Source organism: Pongo pygmaeus, chromosome 9, assembly GCF_028885625.2.
Source record: "Pongo pygmaeus isolate AG05252 chromosome 9, NHGRI_mPonPyg2-v2.0_pri, whole genome shotgun sequence".
NCBI lineage: Eukaryota > Metazoa > Chordata > Mammalia > Primates > Hominidae > Pongo > Pongo pygmaeus.
The window spans coordinates 39252098-39276635 of record NC_072382.2 but is presented as its reverse complement, the minus strand read 5'-3'; the positions used below and the strand labels follow the sequence as shown (position 1 = coordinate 39276635).

The window sequence follows — 24538 nt, the reverse complement described above, 5'->3', positions numbered from 1 at the left end:
TGCTAAGATTTGGGTGCATGGGGCTTGGCTTTGGTTAGCTCTCTTGGTTTTATTTTTCCAAACAAAGAAACCTCGAGTTATGGGCACCATATTTACTCTTATCCCATTGTAGGATTTGCAGGATAATTTGCCAGAACTAGAATATTGATCCAGATTTTTATCACCCATCCCTTTTGTTTCTTCTGAGCTACAGCCAGATATCGCTGGTTGGTTCACAGGAATAACCAGGGTTATTTTAAAATGTAGGCAAAAACTTAAAAACAACTGATGAGATTAGAATTTAATGACAGGTGTATGATAAGTTTTGAAGCATAATTTTTCTTTCTCCAGTCCTTATTTTTGTCAAAAACAAATCATGATAGGACTCAGTTGTTGGCAAAATAAACTTTAGTCCTATACTTGACCAGATTATTGGTGCAGCAAGAATAATTATTTTTCACATAGGCTTTTGAGTTGGCTTTAATGGAACTCTGTTCCACAGGGAATCTCAGATAAGACCTTTAAAAGCTGAGCCCAGTCATGGGTTTGTACCCTCAAATACTTATGAGTTGGGTAAATCCCTCCCTTTTTGAGGTCACAAGAACCTGGGGCTCCTGGGCCTGTTAGAAAGTGATACTCTTTACTCACCACAGGTTAGTAACCCTTTATGGGGACTGTGTAGACAAGGTATGAGGCCAGATTTCCTAAGGGGCTTTTATTGGCTATGCAAGCCATGCTTGATTCCTTAAAGGGAAGCAAACCCTTCCAGTCAAAACCTTGGTGAAACAACCAGTTTCTCCAATCATGTCCTGTTGCAAAGGAAAATGAATTATTATTGCATAGATGCAAATAACTATATTGCCATAAGGTAAGAATACTCACAAATAGTTTCCAAATTCTGGAGATGCCAGGTGGAGAGAAACAAATATCCTCCAAATTTTGTTCACAGGAGTATACCTTACTCAATTATTAAAGGCTGTAATTAGCTCAAAATAAATTTCCTTGACTCTAAAAACAAAACAAGATCAGCAACATTTTAAGCACAAAAGACTAAAAAGATTACTTCAGTTTTCTGTTAGTTCAGTCCATTCTGTTAACTCTTGATCTACTTGATATTTGTGAACCTTTCAGCTCTTCATGAGTCCTGTATGTTTCTCTCTATTCCAATGTCCCAATCTCCAAAGATATCAGAAACCTGCCTTTAAGAGCACCTGTTAAAGTACTATATCTGATGATAAGCCATCTTTTGAAAAGGATCAAAGCTAGACAACAATTGTCTGTGAATAACAATGTTCAGGGTAGTTACCTCAAAAACATGATTGACAAAGAAATTTGTTTATTTCTGTAGTAGTATGGTTTGGCTGTGTCCCCACCCAAATCGCACCTTGAATTGTAATAATCCCCCTTGTGTCAAGGGTGGGCCAGGTGGAGATAATTGAATCATGGGGGCAATTTTCCCTATAGTGTTCTCATGGTAATAAGTCTCACGAGATCTGATGGTTTTATAAATGGGAGTTCTGCTGCACAAGCTCTCTTGCCTGCTGCCATGTAAGATGTGCCTTTGCTTCTCCTTTGCCTTCTGCCGTGATTGTGTGGGCTTCCCATCCATGTGGAACTGTGAGTCCATTAAACTTCTTTCCTTTATAAATTACCCAGTCTTGGGTATATCTTTATTAGCAGAATGAGAACAGACTAATACATGTGGTTTACAATAACATAATAACCTTAATTATGATTGATAGCATATACTCAGACATTAGAATGGTAGACATCCCATACAATTTTAAAACACATATTAATATTATTCATTAAAATATAACCTATGGAAGATTAAACATCACTTTGACAATCCCCTATAACTAAACATGTCAAATAATCCTGTTTACCTCTCTCTTGGATGCTCTAGGGGTCCTCTAGCATCCAAAAGCTAGGGGTCAGGAAAGACAATTTTTGAAGCTGAAGTTTGATTTTGGGAAACATGTTAAATATATATATCAGAGGTTCAAAAACATGTGATATTATAGAATAGAATTCCAGATTACCGTAAGTTCTCTAGCCAAAATGATGACTCAAAAATAAAAAAAAAGGCAGAACCTTTCATTATCTTTTACTGTTACATGAAAATCTTGTTTGAGAGAGAAAAAGCCAGATTTCACCATTACGTTAGTTTGCTATTAATGTCAACCCCAATTTTTTGTTTTAGTGGAACCTTATAGATAATTTTATCCAATCTTAGCCAGTTTGACCATGAGGTGAGATTTCTGTAAACCTTTTATAACACTTTACAAATTTTTGTTAAATAGCAGATCAGTGCCTTAAGAAAACCTCATTGTACTTCTATTTCAATGTACAATTTATGGAAATACCATATAATACCTTTTTGAAGTTAATATGTTCTCATATAGAATTTCTTTTGGAAGATTAATTTTTACAAACCTTCCACTCTTTGTTTAAACCCTCAGCTTTATCTTATCTAATTCAAAACAATCCTTTAACCCTAGTCCAAAATTTACACTCCCATGCCCTCTGATAATCTTTTACTAAAAACACATTTTACTTTCCTTACACACCTTGTGGGTGAATCTGTTTTCAATAATCTCAATTATATGTTATAACAGTAACTGTTAGCAATTTTTAATTTTAGTGAAAAGGCTGGTAGGTTGTTTTAATTATGTGCTAGGTGCAGATAAAGTCTGACTCTTTCCAACATAGTTAAGGGCGTGGTTAATTCCATATGTCCTCAAGCCTTATCAAATTGTAAAGCAGGCAAGTCAAACAGTTCTCAAAAGCCAAAGAAGCAGTTTGTAACCTTCAAACATGTAGCAAATCTAGTGTCTGACCCGCATAATTCAGATCACATATTTACATCTTGAAGACATTTGTATTTTACCAGTTGTCTTCAAAAATATTTATATTTCTCAAAGATTAAAGTCACTTGAACTAACAGGCATTACAGCTTTTATTTTTTTTTTCAAAAAATATTTGATCTAAGCACTTATTTTTCTTTAGGCCAATCAGTTAGAGCTATTTTTTATATAACCATCACACACATAGCACATGTACGATTATACAGACACAGACAGAAGAAGATCCAGTAATTGTAAGATTCTTCATTTTCCAATCTCCTAGTCAGATCATTGGCCTCAGGGTGGTGCCCTTCAAGAGCAGGGCTAGGAAAGCATGCAGTTTCTAGGGCCCAGTAAATAGGTATAGCTGGAAGACAAAAACAGATTTTGAAAGGAATCTATCCAATTTTAATTCCTGGAGTTCCATGTGGAAAACAGAAGGGATTTTTTTTTTCCAAAATGGGGTTTGTGGCACCTTCTCTGTTTCTCCCCAGGTGTCCTAGGCTATCAGAAGTTATCTTAGGGCCTCTCATGTGTGCATTAAGAGTAGCAAAATGAAATGGAGAAAAATAATTCATTTGACTGAAAATCGTTTTTCCAGAAAAACAAGATCCATGACGTGTAAAACATAAAGGCCTTTTAAATATACCTCTAGCTTGGATATCCACTTTAAATTAAGCTGAGTGCTTTTTAAGAAAATCCTTTTAAATCCCTCATTACCCTATGTTAGGCATGCCAAGTGGCCAGTATTTCTAGCTTTTGAACATTACCAAAAGTAACCTCACAGGTGAAACCAACAAGCCTCAATTAAGGTTATGGCTTAACTGTGAGTGTACAAGGTATTTTCAAAGAAGTGGTAAGCACTTCCTACAAAATCTAGGATCTTTAAAGGTGGCTCAGAGAAAGAAAGATTTAAGAAAGGAAGCTAGAATTTGTTCACGGAGGGGAAGAGAATCAGCAAATTCTAAAAGTCACACAGATACTAACCTGAAAGTACTCATTCCCTATGCCAAAATTGAACCCGGGCCGCCATTTTAAAATGGCAGAGGGCAAAAGAAAGTACTGCCATGTGGTTACAAGGTCAAGCTCCCAAGGACATAAAACAAAATGGAAACCTGCAGCAATGTTTGTTACTGCCCAGTTTGCTGGTTGGCTTGAACAACAGGCTTATGGGGTCCTAGGCTTGCATTCTATCCTAAGGTATTCCTCCTTATCATGGAACCATACAGAAAAGACACAAAAAGCACACCAGATTGGCTACAGCCTAAGACTAGCCTCACAAATCCTTTTTTCCATTAATCCAGACTTCACAGAGGATACAAACAGTAATTTTATCATTTATTCAACCGGTCTGCACAGGGAGAGGGAGGCCCGAAGTCCAACTGTTAAGAACTTTTACCCTTTTACCAGCATGTCAGACTTCTGGGTTTCCTTCCCCTGAGCTCACTTTTAAGCCAAGCAGTTTAAGGTTTGGGGAAACTAACTTTTCCTACTTTGGGGGATATATCTGAGGGGAGTGTCCTGTGGTATGGGGACACAATTACCCATCTGCGAAGAGAGGACAGAGTAAGGATTTTTTTTTCCCCTGAAAGGAATCCCAGTCATTCAGGAGGCATTTGAGAGAAATACAGACTGAAGATGATTGGTTGCTCAACTAGAAAGGGGAACAAGTCATCCCTAGTTCCTTTTTTGTCCCAGGGAATAACCAGGTTATGTGAGGGAGAGAGAGAAGAGCTGTCCTCACATCCCTGAGTCCTTGTAACCTTGGAAGGGTGTGGACCATGGGTGCCAATGTGGCTTTTCACCCTTGTTAACAGGGGGCCTAGGAGGTGGGAATTATCCACATTTACCCACATGCTGCCTTTCCTCTGCTGTCAGTAACCTTTGAGTTTCCTAGACCTTGTCTGTGCCATGGATGCTAGTATGACCTCTATCAATGAAATGGGAGGGGTCCTAATTGGCAGGAATTAGTCATGCTAAGGTAAATCTGTGGTGCTGAGTCCTCCTCAAACAAGGGAGAGTAAAGGGTGTCTTGTGAGTTGGGGTCCTGGCTTAAGATGTTTTCCAAAAGGAAAAAAAAAAAAAACTCTCACATAGAAAAGCTCCCTGTTTTCGCAGGGCCATGTTAGAAAAGAAAAGAAAAGAAAAAAACAGCTTAAATGCAGGATGGAGAAAATGCCTGGGGGAAAATCCTCTAGCTCTATGCAAATGGGTTCCTCCAACAGGGAGAGAAACTCTTAATCATTGTTCCCTCCTTTTGCCTAGGCCAGGGGTGGAAAGACTCTGTGGGCCCATGGCAGGAGGTGGTGGCTGCAGCTCATTCCTGCCCCATGTGGCTGTTGGATGGAGCATGTGCGTGCAGACATGGCCATACACACTAGCTGGGAGGGAAGCGGGGAGGATGGGTGCTTCCGCTTGCCTTTCTGTTCCGAGCATATGCCTGTGGCCTTTGGGGTGGGGGTGTGAGATGTGCCTCTAAGAACAGACAGAAATCGCATTGTTCTGAATGGCATTTCTGATGGCTGGGCTAAATGCTCACTCTACCTAGTAATATCTGCAGTTTGCAGCAACATCTTTAACATTATAAAAGAAGAACTAAGTGCCATGATAATCCTGGAACAAAAGAACGAAAATACTGTAGAAAAGACTGGATTGGAATAAGGCTGACATTCCTAACCCTTGAGAGTGATAGGGGGTTTTTGGGGGTACTCTCCAGCATCCTGTCCTCTGTAGCTGTGCCATTCATTCTTATTTGGCTCACCAGAGGTTTGGTGCTGCATCTGCCTTCGGAAAAAGTCTGAGGAGGAGAAGACTCAGAAATGAAAGCAAAAGGTTTCGGATGTGCAATTTACTCACCTGCCAGGTATTCTGGACAAGCCCCCAAAATGATGAAGGGGTTTTTGCTCCTCAGCTCGGCTAGGTCTGGGTTCTTGTCTCATGACCAGGAAGAAATAGCCATGTGGACATCAAAGAGTGAGTGGAGTAGAATTTATTAGGTGAAAAGGAAAGCTCTCAGCAAAAAGAGGGGTCCTGAAAGCAGGTTGCTGGTTGCCCCCTTCACAGTTGAATACAAGGGCATTTTACATACATGCTGATGGGGCTGTGTTCCCTACTTGTATAAGGTGTGAATTCCTCGTCGATTCACCCCATTTCCCCCATGGGCATGTGGGCGCTTAGTCTGCTGCGGGCATGTTTAGGCAAAGCTCCTGTTCAAGTTCCCTTATCTGGACCAAACAAAGGTGGGAGGAGGTTCTCCAGGGACCCTTGCCTTACTGTATGCCTGAAGCTGGCTAACTCCTTTCATTATTATAGCCAAATAGGTTCTTCTTGCCCGATGCCCAGAAAGTTAATATGCTGAGAACAGCAGTAGTTGCAGCAGAGATAGTGTTTAGTCATAGCACTTTAATTGGGAGGAGGATGGGAGATATTTCTGAAATCTGCCTAAGAGTTTGGAGGCTAGGGTTTTTAGGGGTAATTTGGTGGGCAGAGCACTAGGGAATAGGTATTGCTGATTGATTGGGCATGAAATCATGGTATTGTCCAAACTGTCCTCATGTGCTGAGTCAGTATCTGGGTGCGAGTGTTACAGGACTGGTTGAGTCAGTTCCTTGGTATGAATCATGGTCCTGTTGGTATCAGGTGGTATGGCCGAATGCACAAGTCTGAAAAATATCTGAAAGATCAGTCTTAGGTTTTGATAATAGTGCTGTTATCTAAAGGAGCAACTGGGGAAGACTTTGACTTTGGGAGACAGAGACAAATCAGAGGCAGGAAGATTGCTTAAGCCCAGAAGTTGGAGATCAGCCTTGGCAACATAGTGAAACCCTGACTCTACAAAAAAATTAAAAAGAAAAATTGTTCTGGCCTGGTGGCATACACATGTAGTCTCAGCTACTTGGGAGGCTGAGTTGGGAGGATTGCTTGATCTGGGATGTCAAGGCTGCAGTGAACTGAGATCCCACCACTGCACTCCAGCCTGGTTAACACAGTGAAACCCTGTATCAAAACAAAACAAAACAAAACAAAATAAAATAAGATAAAATAAAATCAAATCTTGTGACTCCTGAGTAGTAAGCAAGCTAGGGAACAATGGCTGGTTATTGCTTAATGATGCTTACAGCTTAACAGAATTCAGGTCCTTACCGTAATTTTAACCTTGTGGCCTTTCATTATTTTCACAGAGGCGGTTTCCATCCTGAACAAAGAGGAGGTTAGTTTTAAGCAGGGACTATTATCATCCTTGCTTTAAACTGTAAACTAAATTCCTCCTATAGTTAGCTTGGCCTACACGGAGGAATGAACATACGGACAGCTTATGAGGTTAGTAGTGAGATGAAGTCAGCTATGTTAGATTTCTCTCAGTCATATTATTTGCAAAGGCAGTTTTACTGTTATGGGAAAAAGCAGGACACTTTTGAGAAACCAAATGTCAGAAGACAAAATGAAAACAAATTTAGTTTAAAGATGTTAATTGGCTTTATTTAAGATTCTAGAATTGGACAACACTTCATTCCATAAAATAGAATGAGTGTTATAGTGAGTGGACCAGAGGAGATTGGCTTTATAGATAGAAAAGGGCCGAAGAAAAGAGAAACAAAGAACAAGAAGTGGATTGGTCACTTCAAAGTTACTTTTCTAGTAAGGCAAGAACAGGGAAACAGCACAATAAAAAAATAACTATTAATATCAGGTTACTTAAGTTTACTTATTTTTGGGTAAGTGTTAAAGGAAGAAGGAACTTCATTATCTTGCTGCCTGGCCTATTTTGGAAATTTGGCTGTTATTTTTCTCTCCTGATTTATTGGAAAGTCAGATAACAACTTAGTTTTGATTTGGTGACTGGGAACTTTAATGCTTTGATTTTGATTTTTAGTGTAGTGTGTTGGGGCCTAGTGCAGGAGCTTAGCCCAAAACAGTAGATTTCTATCATTTTTATTTAACGTGAAAGCCCGTTGTGGCTAAGTGTAGACAGCAAGGATGTATGGAAAAAGATGAAGTTAAGGAGAACAGAAAATGCTAGGCCTTAGACCATATTAAGAATATTTGGTCTTTAAAAGCTGTGGGAATTCATTGAAAATTCATTAAATTCATTTTGAGCAGAGGATGTGGGCTAACTAGATTAGATAGATATTTTGTAAAGAACATTCAGATTGCCTAGTGGAAAATAGATTAGAAGTGGTAGGCTGGGAGTGGGTTGTGCAACAGTAGATGAAAGGAGAACAGTTAGAAAGCAATTGTATTTATTGAAAGAGATGGTGATAGTTTAGATAGAGTGTTAACAGTTTAAATGGAGAGAGGTGGGCAGATATGAGGGGTTTTGAATATAAAATAAACAGAATCTGGTTAAGAGCTAGATATGGGAAGTGAAGAGAGGGAACTGTAAAGGTAGGTGTGTGGCCTTGTCGTAGGATGAACAAGGACCCTGTTTTTTTTTTCCTTGATAGAAGATCACATATTTTTTTGGATGTGTTTTTAGATACTTTTCAGACAGCCAGAATAGAGTTTCAAGAGTCAGTTAGATACACTGTTTTGGAGCTCAGAGGTAATGTCTGAGCATGAGACAAAAATTTACCAGATTTAATTCTTATTAAGTCATAACCCATGTGATACAGTCCTTGAGGAGTCTTATAGTCAAAAGAACACAGTACATTAAAACAACAATTATTTAAAAACAATGCAAGTTCTTTATGCATTTCTCAAAACCATGAAGGGACTCTTAATTCCCAGCAGTACTCTCTAGTATTGCTCTTGTTCCCTTTCTCATCTTTTGTTTTCATCAAATGCAGCTGGTGTTCCATTCTTTTTTCAAAAACTACTGAAGAAGCTACCCCTCTACTCTCATCCAGGCTAGTTTTATTCTAATTCATTCTTCTTCTTTTGTACTTTGCTCTGTATTATTTACGTTGATGTAACGGTTCCTATTTTGACAACATAGGACCTTCCTTGCAGTGGATGATAGGGAAAGAAGCTGGTAGCATAGAGCCAGATGTTCCTTTGATGCCTTAGGAAGAGGAAAGTCAGGGAACACTTATGGGAACAAAGACCCATTAATGATTTTTGTCATGTAACTGAATGATCAGCATGTAAGTAAAAAAACCATGAGCCTAGATGAATTTTGCCTTGAGAAAAGATACTTGATCCTTGAGTAGTTGCATCATTTAATGACTTGGTTTAGGAAGATGAGCATAGAGGAGACTGATTAGGATCTCTGTTGACATCTGACTGGAACTTCTGAGCTAACTCTTGCTTTAGGCTGCAGCCTAGGCATTTGTTTCTTTGAAAAGCCTTTTTTGACATCTCATTTCCAGGTTAGGTTCCGCTCCAGCAGGCACTGATTGCCTATTATGGTCCTTATCATTGCTATAATTATTTATTTAATTGCATGTGGTCCCCAATAGACTCTAACTTCTGGGAGGATGAGAGACAAGTTCATCATTTTAATCCCAGTAAGTGTAATCTTTTATGTAGTGGATTGCAATAAGCATTTGTTTAATTAATTCAGGCAGGTATTCTCATTTGGCTCGTTAGGTTTCATATGTGTATGTCAATATTTTCTACTTAGCTTACTGCCAAAATATATAGATCTGTTCTTTAGAAAACAACATAAAATAGCTGTACTCCAGGTTTTTATATCAGATTATGAGTCTGACCTCTCTGTCACCTAATACCTATAAAAAGTTTGAGGGGAATAAAATTTATGAAGGACTGCAGTGTACTTGGACCATATAATTTTCGCACTCTTAGAATTACTCATACTCATGTTTCACTGTTACTCCATAGCTTATATAGAGAAATATTAAAAGTAATGCAACTTTGAAGCTCATTATTGTGTTTACTCCAGAGATGGAGGAGGAAGTGGTAATTTACTGTCTTATCAGTTTATGAGGACTAATAGGATTTTTTTTTTCAAAGTGCAGTAGCAGGAAGGCTTATTTTGAATGATCAGGGTTTAGATATATATATGTGCGTGTGTGTAATTTTTGGTGGATATAGTGAATGATGCAACCATTTATGTTTCACTCTTGTAGTGGTTTTTAGGAAACTCATTGGTAAATTTTGTGGCCTGCTTATATTAAAGGATGTAAACATTTTATGTCCTTTCTTTTGAGTGACAGTCATACCACTGATTATACTTTTTTTGGACACATTTTATTCAGATAGCTGTCTGATCACACGTGATCCAAGAACACTGAAATAGTAAGTCAAATATAATCAGATGTTAAAGACTTGTTGTCATACATTATAGGCAATAGTGCAATGCTTACTTATGATTGCTCCAATATAAAACCACATTTATACCTCAGTGGCCACTGAACCATTCAGCACAGCTTCCTCAACTGTCAGCTGTTAGAAGCTAGCAGTGTGAGCACTGTTGACTATTTTTTTCAGGCTCTGAATAGCTGTCAGGATCTCAGTAGGAGTTGGAGGAGTTAGCTCAACTTTGGCTTAGTATCTAAATGTGGCCAATCTAGGCTTCAAATAAGTCACAGCAGTGTTCACTGGCGCTGGAGCCTCCTCCTCCAGGTTCTAGACAAATCAGACCATGGTTTTAGGATGAAAAATCCATGGCCCCAAATGGCTAGCTAATTATACTTCTAAAATTCCTCCTATCTTTATTGCTACCTTCATCTCTTTCATATTTCCATTTTTTTACTGTTTTACTTTCTGTACTAATTTACCTTTGTAAGTAATCTCAGAATTTTTTAAATTTAATTTTTTTAAAATTTTTCATATGGCATGAAAAAATTACTTGTAGACATCTATAACATAATGGATCTCTCATTGGTAATTTGTTTGGGAACTGACTTGGTACTAACTTTGATTTCTCTCACTGGATTCCTAGACTGTCCAGGATGTTAGGACTGGCTGTGGCCTGTGGAACACCTTGTCTTGTGCATTCTATTTCCTGAATAAAGGGTCTTCTATGTTTTCTCTGCAACGAGTGGTCTTTTGTTCCTCATTTCTGTGGTCCTTTACCCATTCTCCCAACCCAATGTCGTTTGAAAGCTATTTAAAATTTAAAAAAATTATTAATATAATTGCTTACATTATTACTCTGTGATTTAATAAACTGAGTTAGGTAAACTACATAATAAAAGTTATTGTCCTCTTTTTCATATTGTGTTTTGTAATTTTTTTGAAGAATCATTTAAAGCTTTAGATTTATTCTAGAAAAGTCTGTAATTGAATTATACCGTGATAAGCTAAATCTGAAAATGTAAGAAAGTTTCTGTGGGATAGATGTATGATGATTTTAGGCTTTTCTTCACATCTGAATTTTGTTTCCACTGCATTTTAATGAGTTAGGAAATATGAGATATTTAAATATGGCTGGGTGAAGTTCATTGAACACTTTAATGTTGGTTATATTATTTATATCCTCTATGTAGTTTAAAAAACAACTAGCATATTTTATAGATATATTTGCAAGACTGATTTTAAAATAATATATTTTCATTGTTTTGTTAACAAATCAAACTTTTCAAGCTGTTTGTGACTGTTAAACCTTTCTGGAAAGTTGTTCCATATCCTTCCGGTCATCTAAATTTATCACAAGGTTTTAACTAAGAAGGTTGGTGAACCCTCTTCCCTTTTGATCTTGCATCCTGGCGAGTGCTTGGATATTTCTTGTGTAAGAAAAGTTTTGGTAGATGAGTCAGTCCACTGAGTCATAGGCAGCATGAAGCCTCTAGTGTTCTATACTAACTAATTGGAAACAGTTTCAAAATTAATTAAGGCACAGTTGTCAGCTCAGTGTTACTGATTGACATCCCACCAAAGTATTTTGTCTTTTGGCAACTTGCTTAATTGTTCTTTGGTATTTAGATTTTTGTTTTGCTTTATATATTTTTAAAAATCTGTTGAATAGACCTGTAGTTACCATGTTGATTTTTATTTTTTAGAATCCTGTAATGAACCCTGTGTCATTGTGATTAATTTCTTCCTTGTTTGATGCCTTTTTTCTCTTAAAAAACATTCAATACAATATCTTTTCTTTTTATCTTGCTAATTTATCAGTCTATGAGAAAGTGTGTTATGCCTCACACAAACTAGTTTATAAGTAATAGCATATTGATTTGTTCAATAATAGCCCACTATCCAATTAAACATTACGTTTTACTTAATAAAAAACAAATTAAGTGGCTTGCTTACATTCCTTTACATTGCATTAATTTGACTTTAATAAATTCATTAAAAATGACATTTTTAAAAGTCTTTTCCTTCATTAGGTTCATATTTGTTTAAAATAAAGAATTTGAAAGAAAGTATTTCATTTATATAAAGAATTTTGCAAAGAGGGATTGATTAGGTGTTCTTCATGTTTACAGAAGAATAAACAAAAGTAAATCAAGACCAGGAAGGTATTTTGGCTTAAGAGAGCAAGTATGTTCTGGCAAAATGATAAAATGCTAGAAAGGATTACTAAAGAAGAAGAGAAGAGAACTCACATATTAAATACCTGATAGGTTTCAGGCACTTTATATATATTATTTTTCTAAATCCTTCTGGCATCTCTGAGATGGGAATTATTTACCTATAATCAAATGTGGATCTTGAAGCCTCAACAATATCTGTATAATAAACACCTAAGGCAATCTACAACAGCATTTTAGTGTGCTGTCTAGTGCCAGATTCAGGCGTTATGCTAAAGGAAAATTCAGGAGAAGCATTTGATCTAGTTACAGAGTAGACAATCTTTAGGGCAAAAAGTGGATTACACATCTTTCAGTCATTCCTCTGAAATATTTCTTTTGAAGTTATTAATTGAAATTGAGACACATTTTATAATTGATGACATGTTATAATTTAATTGGCAGTACCTTTTCTTCATAGTATATAAAATTAATGCTGCATCTCATAATCAGTATCATCTTAGATTTGATAGAGTACAGTAGATGGTCATTCTTTGATGGAATACAGTATATCATCTTTATCACTCCTTAGGAAATTTTAAGAACAGCGGTAACCTATTGGGTTTTTGTTCATTATCCCTAAGTTTTGATGAGATGATCTTTGAAAAATTCTGTAGTCAAATGTGTTTTAAAAACACAGCATAATCTATCCTTCTCTTGGAGATTTCCCGTGCATACTAGCATGTAAGAATTCTAGCAAAAAAACATTTTTCCTTTGTTTAACCCATTGTACAAACTTATTTGATCATATATTTCCTCCACCCTGACAAACTCTTTTTTACTTACCTAGTTTTCTAAGGACATTATGAATGTGCCTGAGGAGTTTAATGCTCTATCTAACTTTGGGAAATGCTGGGTTACTTGGTTTTTTACCTAAAATTGAGTATTACCAGTTAGAGTCTAAATCTTTCTGAGGGTCCACACAGTTTTCTCTTCAGTCTTCTTATCCAACCTCATTTTATTCATGTATATTTTGTTCATAGATTGGCCAGAACCACATTACCAATTTCTTATTCTTTTGTTTCAACTTTTACTTCTTGAGTCATATCTTGGTATATAGTTTTTCATTTGCTAGCAAATTGTGATGTTTGAAATTTATTAACTGGATGTTTAGAGTTTCATTAAAGATTCTAAACAGAGAATTAATGGTCATGTATAAATTGGAAAGGAAAGAAATCATTTTTTCTGGCATTTTATGATACCTAAAAGTCAGTAGGTTATGGTAGCCTTATTTCCATGTTACACTGATTGCTCCAAAGGTACAACATTTTTCATCTACAAAGACTCTCTGGAGAGTAAGTCTCTATTCCCTGCTATTTTTCTTGTTTCTTTCTTTACTCCCTGGCCTTCACATCTTCTTCCTTCGCCACTTCCCTCTACCTTCTCTCAAAAATCTGGACTCAACTTATTTACTGATTCTATGTTCTGTCAGCATTATTTAATTCTGTAATATTGGGTCATGCTTATTTCCAATTGTATTTTCCATTTTTGTAATTTTGCTTCTCTAGCCCTAGTTTTAGCACTTTACAAGAGAACTTGTCTAAGTCTTTGGCTTTTTATACCTAAGCTAAATGAGCTTCTATTTACCAATTTCCCTGATTGTCACAGTAGTTTATCACATTTAAGTCACCAATGGATTGAGATAAACTGATTTTATTTCAACTTTTTCAAAATTCTTCCTTACCTATGGTATTTGTAGTCATGGTCTATGCTTGTGGTGGTCAGTCCTGTCAAGTAGTATTCTTAAGTTTGTTTTGTTCCTATCACTGTGCTAACCATCTTAGACTTTATATATTCTGTGTTTTTAAACACTCTGATCTCAGTGAGGAAAACCCCATTAATTTATAACTTACTGCATTTGTAGCATAATAATACTGCATTAAAAGGATGGGAAATGAGAATAGAAATGTGGATTGGTACCACATTGTGTAGCAGTTTGACTGCCAGACAAAGACACTGCTAGGCTAAGGCAGCTTTTGAGAAAGGGAATAATACACTTTATTTTTCCTGTTCTGCCATGTAGTTAGCTTAAACACTTGAATTATTTCAAGTAGGAGCTTGGTACTTTATCATCACGTCTTCTGGACTTCAATTCATTTTCTGATTTTTTTTTTTTTTTTTTTAGCCATTTCTACTTTGAAGAACCTATGTAATAGGATTTTTCTGATAATTAGAGGTTGTTCATAAAGTGTTTAAAAAACAGTACTTGGCACAGACAGAGATGATAATATAATGACAAAAATACTGGATTATGGATGTAGCTGAAGTGTGTGTGTGTTTATGTGGCAGGGGTGAGTGGTGGGTGTTGAACTACCAGATGTGCTCTAATCTAGCCAAACTAGCCATGTATCAGATGTACCACACCAGGGCCATTCTTGCAGTTTACATTTTTTAGACTGGAAATCAAGAGACCTGGGTTCTTAACCCAACTCTGTGTTACTTTGCAGGTTACGTTTCCTTCTAGGCCATGGTGCCTTCATAAATAAAATAATGAATTTGGATTAGGTAATTATTAGATTTAAAATATATGATTCTTTAGGGATAGGCAAGGAGTGGCTGAGGATCCATTAAGGAGAACATGTAAGTAGGATCATCTCTTTTATCTCATTGCATTGTTTCTGATGGATTACCCAAAACCGAACTGGTATATGACTTCGGAATTCATCTGCTTCCCATAGAAATTTATTTTCGATACAAAAAGGCCTATATAAAAAAGCACTATAACAAAACAGTAGTTAAATTTTATTTAAAATATATTTGCATTTCTCAAATTGAGAGTCAATAAAGAAAATTCTGAGGCAAGAAAACATCTCTGAGATGTTTTGCAATTGGAAACACTCATTGAGACAACTGAGGAATTTAGAAAAATAAATTGAATAATATTTGATAAATTTACATTCTCAGCAAACCCAGGGCCCAATGTCGCTTCTTTGAATTTCAAATATAGGAACTATAGGCCTGCCATTACTCGGGGTACATCTCTTGGGAAGGCAGTCCTAAACTCCTGGTCAGATGAAGTTTGAAAGGTTTAATCAGTTCTTATCCACTGCACCCCAGCCCTCCAATCTCCTACAGTGCTCTTTTGTGTCTTATTGTCAACAGAGTGGGGCTAGAAGATTTCCAGGATAACTTTCAATTTATTAGTTATACTACATTAGTATAGTATTGATCTTTTTTCGTTTGGCTTTTGTGTTTCATTTGTTCTTTTGTTTTCTCTTTTCTGTTGCCTATTTTCTATATTCTTTCTTCTTGTTACTGTCTACTTAGGCCATGAAATTGAGGTGGATTTGTGTGAGAGATTTTGAGGGAACAAAGGAATTGGACTGATAAAGCTTCACTAACACCTCTTCCTCAAACAAACACACAAACTAACATTTATTATTTTGAATATGGAGAGGGAGGAGACAATGAGAAGAAAATTAAAAGGAGAGAAGGTGAGGATATTGAATTGGAAAGGTATTTTAAAAATATCTGTACTAACTTTAAAATGGGGGTGATTTTAAAAAATGAAAAATCCCTCTCCTTTATACACATATCGCCTGTGTGATAGGAAAAAAACCCTAATATTTATATAATTTCATTCTGAAGGAAAGAGCTTTGTTGCTCTCGCCTTCTAGTTATCAGTTTAGAAATCCTGCTCATTAGGGTTGGAATGTTAAAACCAAGAAAATCATTGCTGCCTATTCAAGAGTTGAGACTTTAGCTTACTTTTCTATGAGTCTTTATTTATCAAAGGTATTCTCAGGAGGTAATGATGAACCTGAAACTGTTCCAGCCTGTGCTGAAATACTCCCACACCATGTTGTTGGAATAGATTTAAGCACTCTTTGTAAACCCATGCCAGAAAGTTCTTCCCATTGGAAGTTTTTGCCATCAGTTAGATTAAGAGGAGGAAATTCCCATCTATTCAGAGGCAACAGTGACCAAAAAAAAAAAAAAAGAAAAGGAAAAAAAGGTAATAGGGAAAGTTTTTTCCATGCTTTTTGTGATGAAAGGTTTTCATTGGGATGAATTGTTTTCACATGAAAAATATTTTGATCTGATGTTCAAAAGATGTATTTGGACCTAAATTAAAAACAAAGTTATAACTCTAAATATTATACTATATATAATTTACTTGTTTTGGTTGGTATTTGGATTTAAAACTATTAGCATACTTGACTGCTTACTATTCACCCCTGTCCCTTCTTTAAAATATCATACGCCCACCTTCTCGTCTCTTACCGTGCTGACTGCAAGAACCTGTTAATTGGCCACTTACTTTCAATATATCTTTTAATTTGCTGTTATATGGATCTAACTTTAGACCTGATCACATCATTTTCTAGGGTAATGGTTTGCAAATTACTGGCAAAATGTACAAAGTTCCTTTACCACCAGGCCCATTTTGCCTCTTCAACCTCCCCTTCTGCCAACATGCCTTACTTCCTACTTGATAACCATATGAGGCACATAATTTTCTTTTCAGGTCTCTGACTTTGCACTTGCTTCTGTCCATTCTTTCTTCCATGATGACATTTATTGCACTGTTCACTACCCTGTTTGCTCTTTCTTCCAGGATGGAGTTATTACACTTTTTGTCATTGTCTCTTAACTTGCCTGTTTCCTCTTTAAAACTATGGAGGGTTCATACCTACTTTATATATTTCTAGCATTTAGCACAGTACCTCATTCAATAACAGTTTATTGCATTACTGTCCCTCCTTCTGTATCTTGTAAATTTCTGAGTGTCTCAGCCCAACAAGGTTTAGAATCTTAAGTAGGCTTATGGCTGTTCTTTAAGACCTGTCAATTTCCTGAGTGTTCCCCTAAAAAATTCTTTAATTTTTATACCCACTGTTATTGGTCCCACCCTTTTCCTTCAGATTTCAATAATCAAATACAGTTATTTGCCTCTGAAATAAAGAAGGTCAATTCCCAGCATGAGTGCCTGGTTTATTTATACTATATAACACTAGTTAGTGGATCTTGTATTTCTACTTTTATTTCCCAAGACTTTTAGACTTTCCCTTCTGTCTCCTGGACCACACCTGCTACTTTATATACATTTTAGACAGGTGAACTGAGATTTGGAGGAGTGAAATGAGTTGCCCAAGATCATGGAGCTAGGAAGTGATATAATTAGTTTTATATGTCCTCAAAGCCTATGTGTGCTTTTTTTTTAAATTAATTGCAGCACACTGCTAACCTCATAAGCACTAGGCCTAAGCTGCTGTCTTAAATTATGTACTAATGTCTCTTATGTTGAATTCATTTCTCATTTCCAAATGGATGGCGAGGAGGAAGTAGGTTTTAGGATATAAATTTTTTCTTTTTAGTCAATTTTGATGAAAGGAATTCGTTTATGTATTTAGTGATAGCCATATGATGGTCACTAAATTTTGTTTTGTAAATATAGTTTGACAGAGAAAAAGGGAAAAAATATTAGGAAACATTTCTTTTTTTTAACTCACAGTCTTTGAGGGCCTTTTTTTTTTGTACATTGCAAAATAATTTTGAAAAAGTAAAATACAGCCATCTCTTAGTGTCCATGAGGGATTGGTTCCAGGATCCCCTTGGATACCAAAATCCGAAGATACTCAAGTCCCTTATATAAAATGATGTCGTATTTGTATATAACTGTTACAGGAAAGGGGTCCGTATCCAGACCTCAAGAGAGGGTTCTTAGATCTAGTGCAAGAAAGAATTAGAAAGGAATAAAAGAATGGCTACTCTATAGGCAGAGCAGCCCTGAGGGCTGGGGTTTGGCTATTTTTTATTGTTATTTCTTGATTATATCCTAAACAAGGGTAGATTATTCATGAGTTTTCTGGGAAAGGGGTGGGCAGTTCCCAGAACAGGGATTCCTCCCCTTTTTAGACCATATAGGGTAACTTCATTATGTTGCCATGGCATTTGCAAACTGTCACGGTGCTGGTGGGAGTGTCTTTTAGCATGCAAATGTATTATAATTAGCATATAATGTGCAGTGAGGAGGACCAGAGGTCACTTTCATGGCCATCTTGGTTTTCGTGGGTTTGGGCCAGCTTCTTTACAGCACCTTGTTTTATCAGCATGGTCTTTGTGACTATATCTTGTGCCGACCTCCTGTTTCATCCTGTGACTTACAATGTCTAACCTCCTGTGTCTCAGCCTTATTTTACCCAGCTCCTATTCAAGATGGTTTCACTCTGGTTCGAATACCTCTGACATAACTACACACATCCTCCCTTTAAATCATCTCTAGATTACTTATAATATCTAATACAAATCCCTCTCCATCCCTTTATTCCAGTGGGATTCAACATAGTACTCTCCATGCTGGCAAATTCAAGTTTTGGTTTTTGGAATTTTCTGGAATGTTTCTTTCAGAATATTTTTGATCCTTGGTTAGTTGAATCCATGGATGGGAAACCCATTAATGTGGAGGGCTGCTATAATCTAATGTGTGATTTACACAGTTGGGATTGGATAAATGGAGAGAGAGTGAATAGATAAAAGAAAAATTTGAAATACATAGGTAGATGAGCCCATGAAAATATTAGTCTGTTGGTTGCTTGTAAGAAAATAAAGAATTAGAAAACTTCATTTTACTGTTATACCTAAGTTTTGTTTGAGTGACCCAGTCTACTGAGTGGGCAAAGAATGTGCTTAGAACATGATGGAATTGGCATTTAGAAAATCCAACAGATAAAATATTATACTCACTGACTCATGAAACAGAAACAATTAAGGTCCCAATTTAGCATTCTAAATTGTCCAGATTCTGGACAGAGGATCTAATCGTTAGGCTCATTTTACAAATATCCATGTGGTAGAGTTGGAAGGATGAGCTAAGTGCAGAAATCAGTAGTGCTGGGAAAAGTTCTGGTTTAAAATTTGAGCCTCTGTTAATCTCTATAAATTGACTCATTTACATTTTAATGTAAATTTCTAAATATCAATTGAAATAATGGAGCTGTTTGAATTTTCAAAGTGGGTTCTTACCTGATTTTTCTGTTATTGATTCTTTCATGTGTAACTCATAAGTGCAAAGTTTATCTTAATTTCAGAGGAGCTGGAAAGGAAATTAGGAGGTACAACCCGTAATTGAAGGGGAGATTCTAGCATAGTGGTTAACAACACAGGCTGTGGAGCCAGACTGCTTGAGGACAAATCTATGTTCTTTCTCTTTCTTGTTACTTGCTTTATGATCTTGGACAAGCCACTTGATTTCCCATTGCTTTTGTTTTCTCATTTGTACGATGTGGACAGTATAATACCTAACTTATAGGGTAGTAAGTTCTTGGTAAATCTTAACAATTTGTAGTTCTGCCTTGCCATTAACGTGTTCTGTTATCTTTGGCAAGTCACTTTATATCTTTGGGCTTTGTTTATTAATTTTGTATGAGGGTATAAATAAGGTCTAGTTTACCTTCTAGTTCTAGAACTGATTTTAATAGAATAAAATGGCATATCACAACTTATAGAATAAGTGTATGAAAAATATATAAATTTTGTTATTAGATAAGTACTTGAATAAATAAAGTTGTAATGTCAGAGGTCTGTGACTTAGTACTGTGTCACTTTGGACAAGTTTGTTGGCTTCTTTAAGCTTTATTAGTTTTACCTATAAAATAGGATAGTAAGAACTCTCTCATACAAGGATTGTGCTGATTTTAAGAAATGACACCTGCAAAATGTCAATTATAATGCCTGATTATGTAGTATGTAGTTAATAATGCTACTGCCCTTAAATCCCTTTTACACATGGTCTCTATTTTTCTCAGTTCTCTCTCACAAAGGAATGTCTCTCTAATTTATACATTTGAATTTGTGCGATTCTCAGTATAGGATGATTTTAGCGTATGACTTAAGTGAATTTGTGAGACAAAACTGGGAAAGTTTTATCCAGTTCTTTGTGGAAGGAAGAGCCATTAAGAAACTATAAAAGATAGAAGTTTCTCCTAATGGGATTTATTTTGGCAGGATCAGGATTGAGAATACAAGGAAAAGAGAATTAAGAAAGCAGGTTAAAGGTAAGGTGTTCTCTAGATGTCTGCAGCATTAAGGTAGCATTTTATGGGAAAACTGGTCCCAGCTTCTTTCTATCTCATTCCTTTATTTTGTTAAGGTTTTTCTCTGGTTTAGGATTGTATTAGATCCAATACATCCCCATTCATAAAGATTTTTAGGATGTAATGCTCTCCAATAGGAATATGGCATTGTTTCTTTAACTAGTTTTGTTAGGCATTGAAGAAACAACAACTAACTTTTCTAAGTTTCAGCATCTTCTTTACAAGGGGTGGAGGAGAGAACGGGATTAAACTAGATGATTTAAATGTTTTCCAGCTGTAAAATGTTATGGTTCCTATTATTAATCTAAGTGTGTTGCTCTACACGTGCAATCAACCTTAGAAAATGCTACCTTTATTCCAACTAAATTGCCTTTAGAGCCAATTCTTGATCTATCCAGGAACATGGACCTTATTACTTTACGGCCTCAATAATGCATCCTTTCTCTCTTTACTTTTAACTTTGTTAGAATTCACTGTCTTTTCCTTCCCACCTCTGCCAGGTTTCTGGAGTGCTCTGTTTGAATTAATGGCCTATGGACTTTCTTAACAGAGATGAGAGGGAGAGGGTAGGGAGACCATATTGCATATGGGATCTGTAGGTTTGTGTGAAGGCCAGGGAAGAAAGGGCAATGCAGGGAGGAGGACAAGAGGTTAGGTCTTGGATAAAGACTGTGTGAGTTCAAATTCTGGCTTTTTTGTGTGCCTCAATTTCTTTGAGTATAATGAGGATAATAACTCCCATAGGACTGTATTAATGAGATTATGTATTTGGTAATGATCTTAAGACAATGCTTCATTCTTAGTAAGCATTAAATAAATGGTAGCTAGTATTAACAATTATTTTTTTAAAGGGTTTTTACTAAGAACCTTATAAGGATTACATCAGGAAGCAGGCCATCCCTGTAAGATCACTTATATGCCATTTGAGAGTAAGTACGGTAATTAATAGCGCAGTCTTCATTTTGTGTGGTAAACGTGACTTAGCAGAAACTAATACGACTGAAGTTGAAGACTGAATAAATGTAAATTTCTTCTTTAGGATTAATATTTTGCTTGGAAAGTTTTGTATATTCCCATGTGTGTCTAATGTGTTATTATTCTTTATACTTTAGAGCCTAAAATATACCCTAGGATGGGAAATAAGATTTGGAAGTCACCTCATAAAAAAATATCATTCATCCCTTGTCCTTTACAGAAGACATGATCCTGAAAGGTACCCAGTTGAGGAAGAAGTAGGAGTTGAGGACCTGAAATCCCTATTAAGTCATATATAATTTGAGACATTTTCTATTTTTAAAACAACTAAAATGGTTAGAAATTTATCTTTCTATTCATGTCATAAATGCATTCCATGTTTTTGAGACTTCAACATAAATAAATTTCAGTATGTTAAGAAAGTGTGTATTTAGTTCAAGATGCCATAATTGTTCCTGACGGTAGATATTCAGTACAACAGAATCTCAGAAGCCTTTAAAAATGACCTTTTCAAATAGATAAATATCTTTGCCCATAAACATTTATGTCATTACTTTGTAGATGTTTTAAGTCACTTTTGTTTTTCTTCTGAAGTGTTAAAAATTACCAGTGGCTTTATTCCCAGGGAGAAGGGAAAGGGAATGAGATAACCAAACATGTGTACAAGGTTAGTTTTTTAGATGATACAAACTCCAAAAATTATTATTTTTATGAGCTTTCAAATTTGCCTGTAGGCAAATTTGTTTCATTTCTGTGTTATAAGATTATGTATATTAACTGAAAAACTTAAAAATGATAGTATAGACAATTATTTTATACTTTGGTAGCTTTACCAACAAATCCATTGGATCCACCCAGGAGATAATGGCCTTGAAACACAAATAAAGACACAGAAAAATATCTTTGACAGCAAGAGATTGCAAAAACAGACACTTTAAATTGTTTCTGAAAACATGGTTGTTTAATCTGTGATAGATATAAGATAAATGGTATTTAACCCTTATTCCTGAAATCATAAACTCTTTATTTTTTTATTTGCGAAAGGTCTTACGATTCTTACTTGCAGGCCCTGTGATGGCTAATACTGAGTGTCAACTTGATTGGATTGAAGGATGCAAAGTATTGATCCTGGGAGAGGTATTCCTTCTAAGGTGAAGGATAAGTTGCTGTATTTGGCCTCTCCTACATCCAAAAAAGAGGCACAATGCTTTGTAGACCTATTTGCATTTTGGAGGCAACACATTCCTCATTTGGGTGTGTTACTCCAGCCCATTTATTGAGTGACCTGAAAGGCCGCCAGTTTTGAGTGGGGTCCAGAACAACAGAAGGTTCTGCAAGAGGTCCAGGCTGCTGTGCATGCTGCTCTGCCACTTGGGCAATATGACCCAGCAGATCCAATGGTGCTTAAGGCATCAGTGGCAGATACGGATGCTGTTTGGAGCCTTTGGCAGGCCCCCCATAGGTGAATCACAGAGGAGGCCGCTAGGATTTTGGAGCAAGGCCCTGACATCTTCTGCAGATAACTGCTCCCCTTTTGAGAGACAGCTCTTGGCCTGTTACTAGGCATTGGTGGAAACTGAACATTTGACTATATGTCATTACCATGTGACCTGAACTGCCTAGCATGAACTGGGTACTTTCTGGCCCATCTAGTTTTAATTGGGTCATGCACAGGAGCATTCCATCATCAAATGGAAGTGGTATCTACGTGATCGGGCTCGAGCAGGTCCTGAAGGCACAAGTAATTTACATGAGGAAGTGGCGTAAATGCCCATGGTCCACACTCCTGCCACCCAGCCTTCTCTCCCCAAGCCTGCACTGATGGCCTCCTGGGGAGTTACCTATGATCAGTTGACAGCGGAAGAGAAGGCTAGAGCCTGGTTCACAGATAGTTCTGCACGATACTGAGGCACCACCTGAAAGTGGACAGCTGCTGCACTACAGCCCTTTTCTAGGACATCCCTGAAGGATGGCGGTGAAGGGAAATCTTCCCAGTGGGCAGAACTTCAAGCAGTGCACCTGGTTGTGCACTTTGAATGGAAGGAGAAATGACCAGATGTGCGATTATATACAGATTCACGGGCTGTAGCCAGTGGTTTGGCTGGATGGTCTGGGACTTGAAAGAAGCATGATTGGAAAATTGGTGATGAAGAAATATGGGGAAGAGGTATGTGGATGGACCTCTTTAAGTGGTCAAAAACTGTGAAGATATTTGTCTCATGTGAGTGCTCACCAACGGGTGATCCCAGCAGAGGAGGATTTTAATAATCAGGTGGATAGGATGACCCATTCTGTGGACATCTTCAGCCTCTTTCCCCAGCCACTCCTGTCATCATGCAATGGGCCCATGAACAAAATGGCCATAGTGGCAGGAATGGAGTTTATGCATGGGCTTAGCAAGGTGGACTTCCACTCACCAAGGCTGACCTGGCTATGGCCACTGCTGAGTGCCCAGTTTGTCAGCAGTAGAGACCAACACCAAACCCTTGATATGGCACCATTCCTTGGTGTGATCAGCCAGCTACCTGGTGGCAGGTTGATTATATTGGACCTCTTCCATCATGGAATGGGCAGAGGTTTGTCCTCACTGGAATAGACACTTATTCCAGGTATGGGTTTGACTGTCCTGCACACAATGCTTCTGCCAAGACTACCATCCATGGACTTACAGAATGCCTTATCCAACGTCGTGGTATTCCACACGGCATTGCCTCTGATCAAGGCACTCACTTTATGGCTTAAGAAGTGCAGCAGTGGGCTCATGCTCATGGAATTTACTGGTCTTACCATCTTCCCCATCATCTTGAAGCAGCTGGATTAGTAGAATGGTGGAATGGCCTTTTGAAGTCACAATTACAATGCCAACTAGGTGACAGTCCTTTGCAGGGCTGGGGCAAAGTTCTCCAGAAGGCTGTGTATGCTCTGAATCAGTGTCCAATATATGGTACTGTTTCTCCCATAGCTGGGATTCACAGGTCCAGGAATCAAGGGGTGGAAGTGGAAGTGGCACCACTTACCATCAACCCTAGTGATACACTAGCAAAATTTTTGCTTCCAGTTCCCGTGACATTACATTCTGCTGGCACAGAGGTCTTAGTTCTAGAGGGAGGAACGCTGCCACCAGGAGACACAACAACAATTCCATTAAACTGGAACTTAAGATTGCTACCTGGACACGTTGGGTTCCTCCTACCTTTAAGTGAAGAGGCTAAGAAGGGAGATAGAGTGTTGGCTGGGGTGATTGACCTGGACTATGAAGATGAAATCAGCTTACTGCACTGCCACGGAG

The 24538-nt window shown here is 37.2% G+C and overlaps 1 protein-coding gene and 1 pseudogene across 6 annotated transcripts in view; one reads left to right on the top strand and one right to left on the bottom strand.

Moving 5' to 3' along the window:
* Positions 1 to 24538, top strand: part of METTL15 (methyltransferase 15, mitochondrial 12S rRNA N4-cytidine) — a 231915-nt gene that overhangs the window by 26475 nt on the left and 180902 nt on the right. For 2 of the 6 annotated variants that reach the window (XM_063671036.1, XM_063671037.1), the window contains exon 2: positions 1 to 24538. This exon is cut by the window's left edge. The exons of the other annotated variants lie outside the window; for them this stretch is intronic. In XM_063671036.1, coding sequence (XP_063527106.1) covers positions 24503 to 24538 — 36 coding nt within the window. In that variant the 5' untranslated portion in view covers positions 1 to 24502. 6 annotated transcript variants of the gene reach the window in all.
* On the bottom strand, positions 10059 to 10370 carry LOC129007332 (ATP synthase subunit g, mitochondrial-like; annotated as a pseudogene).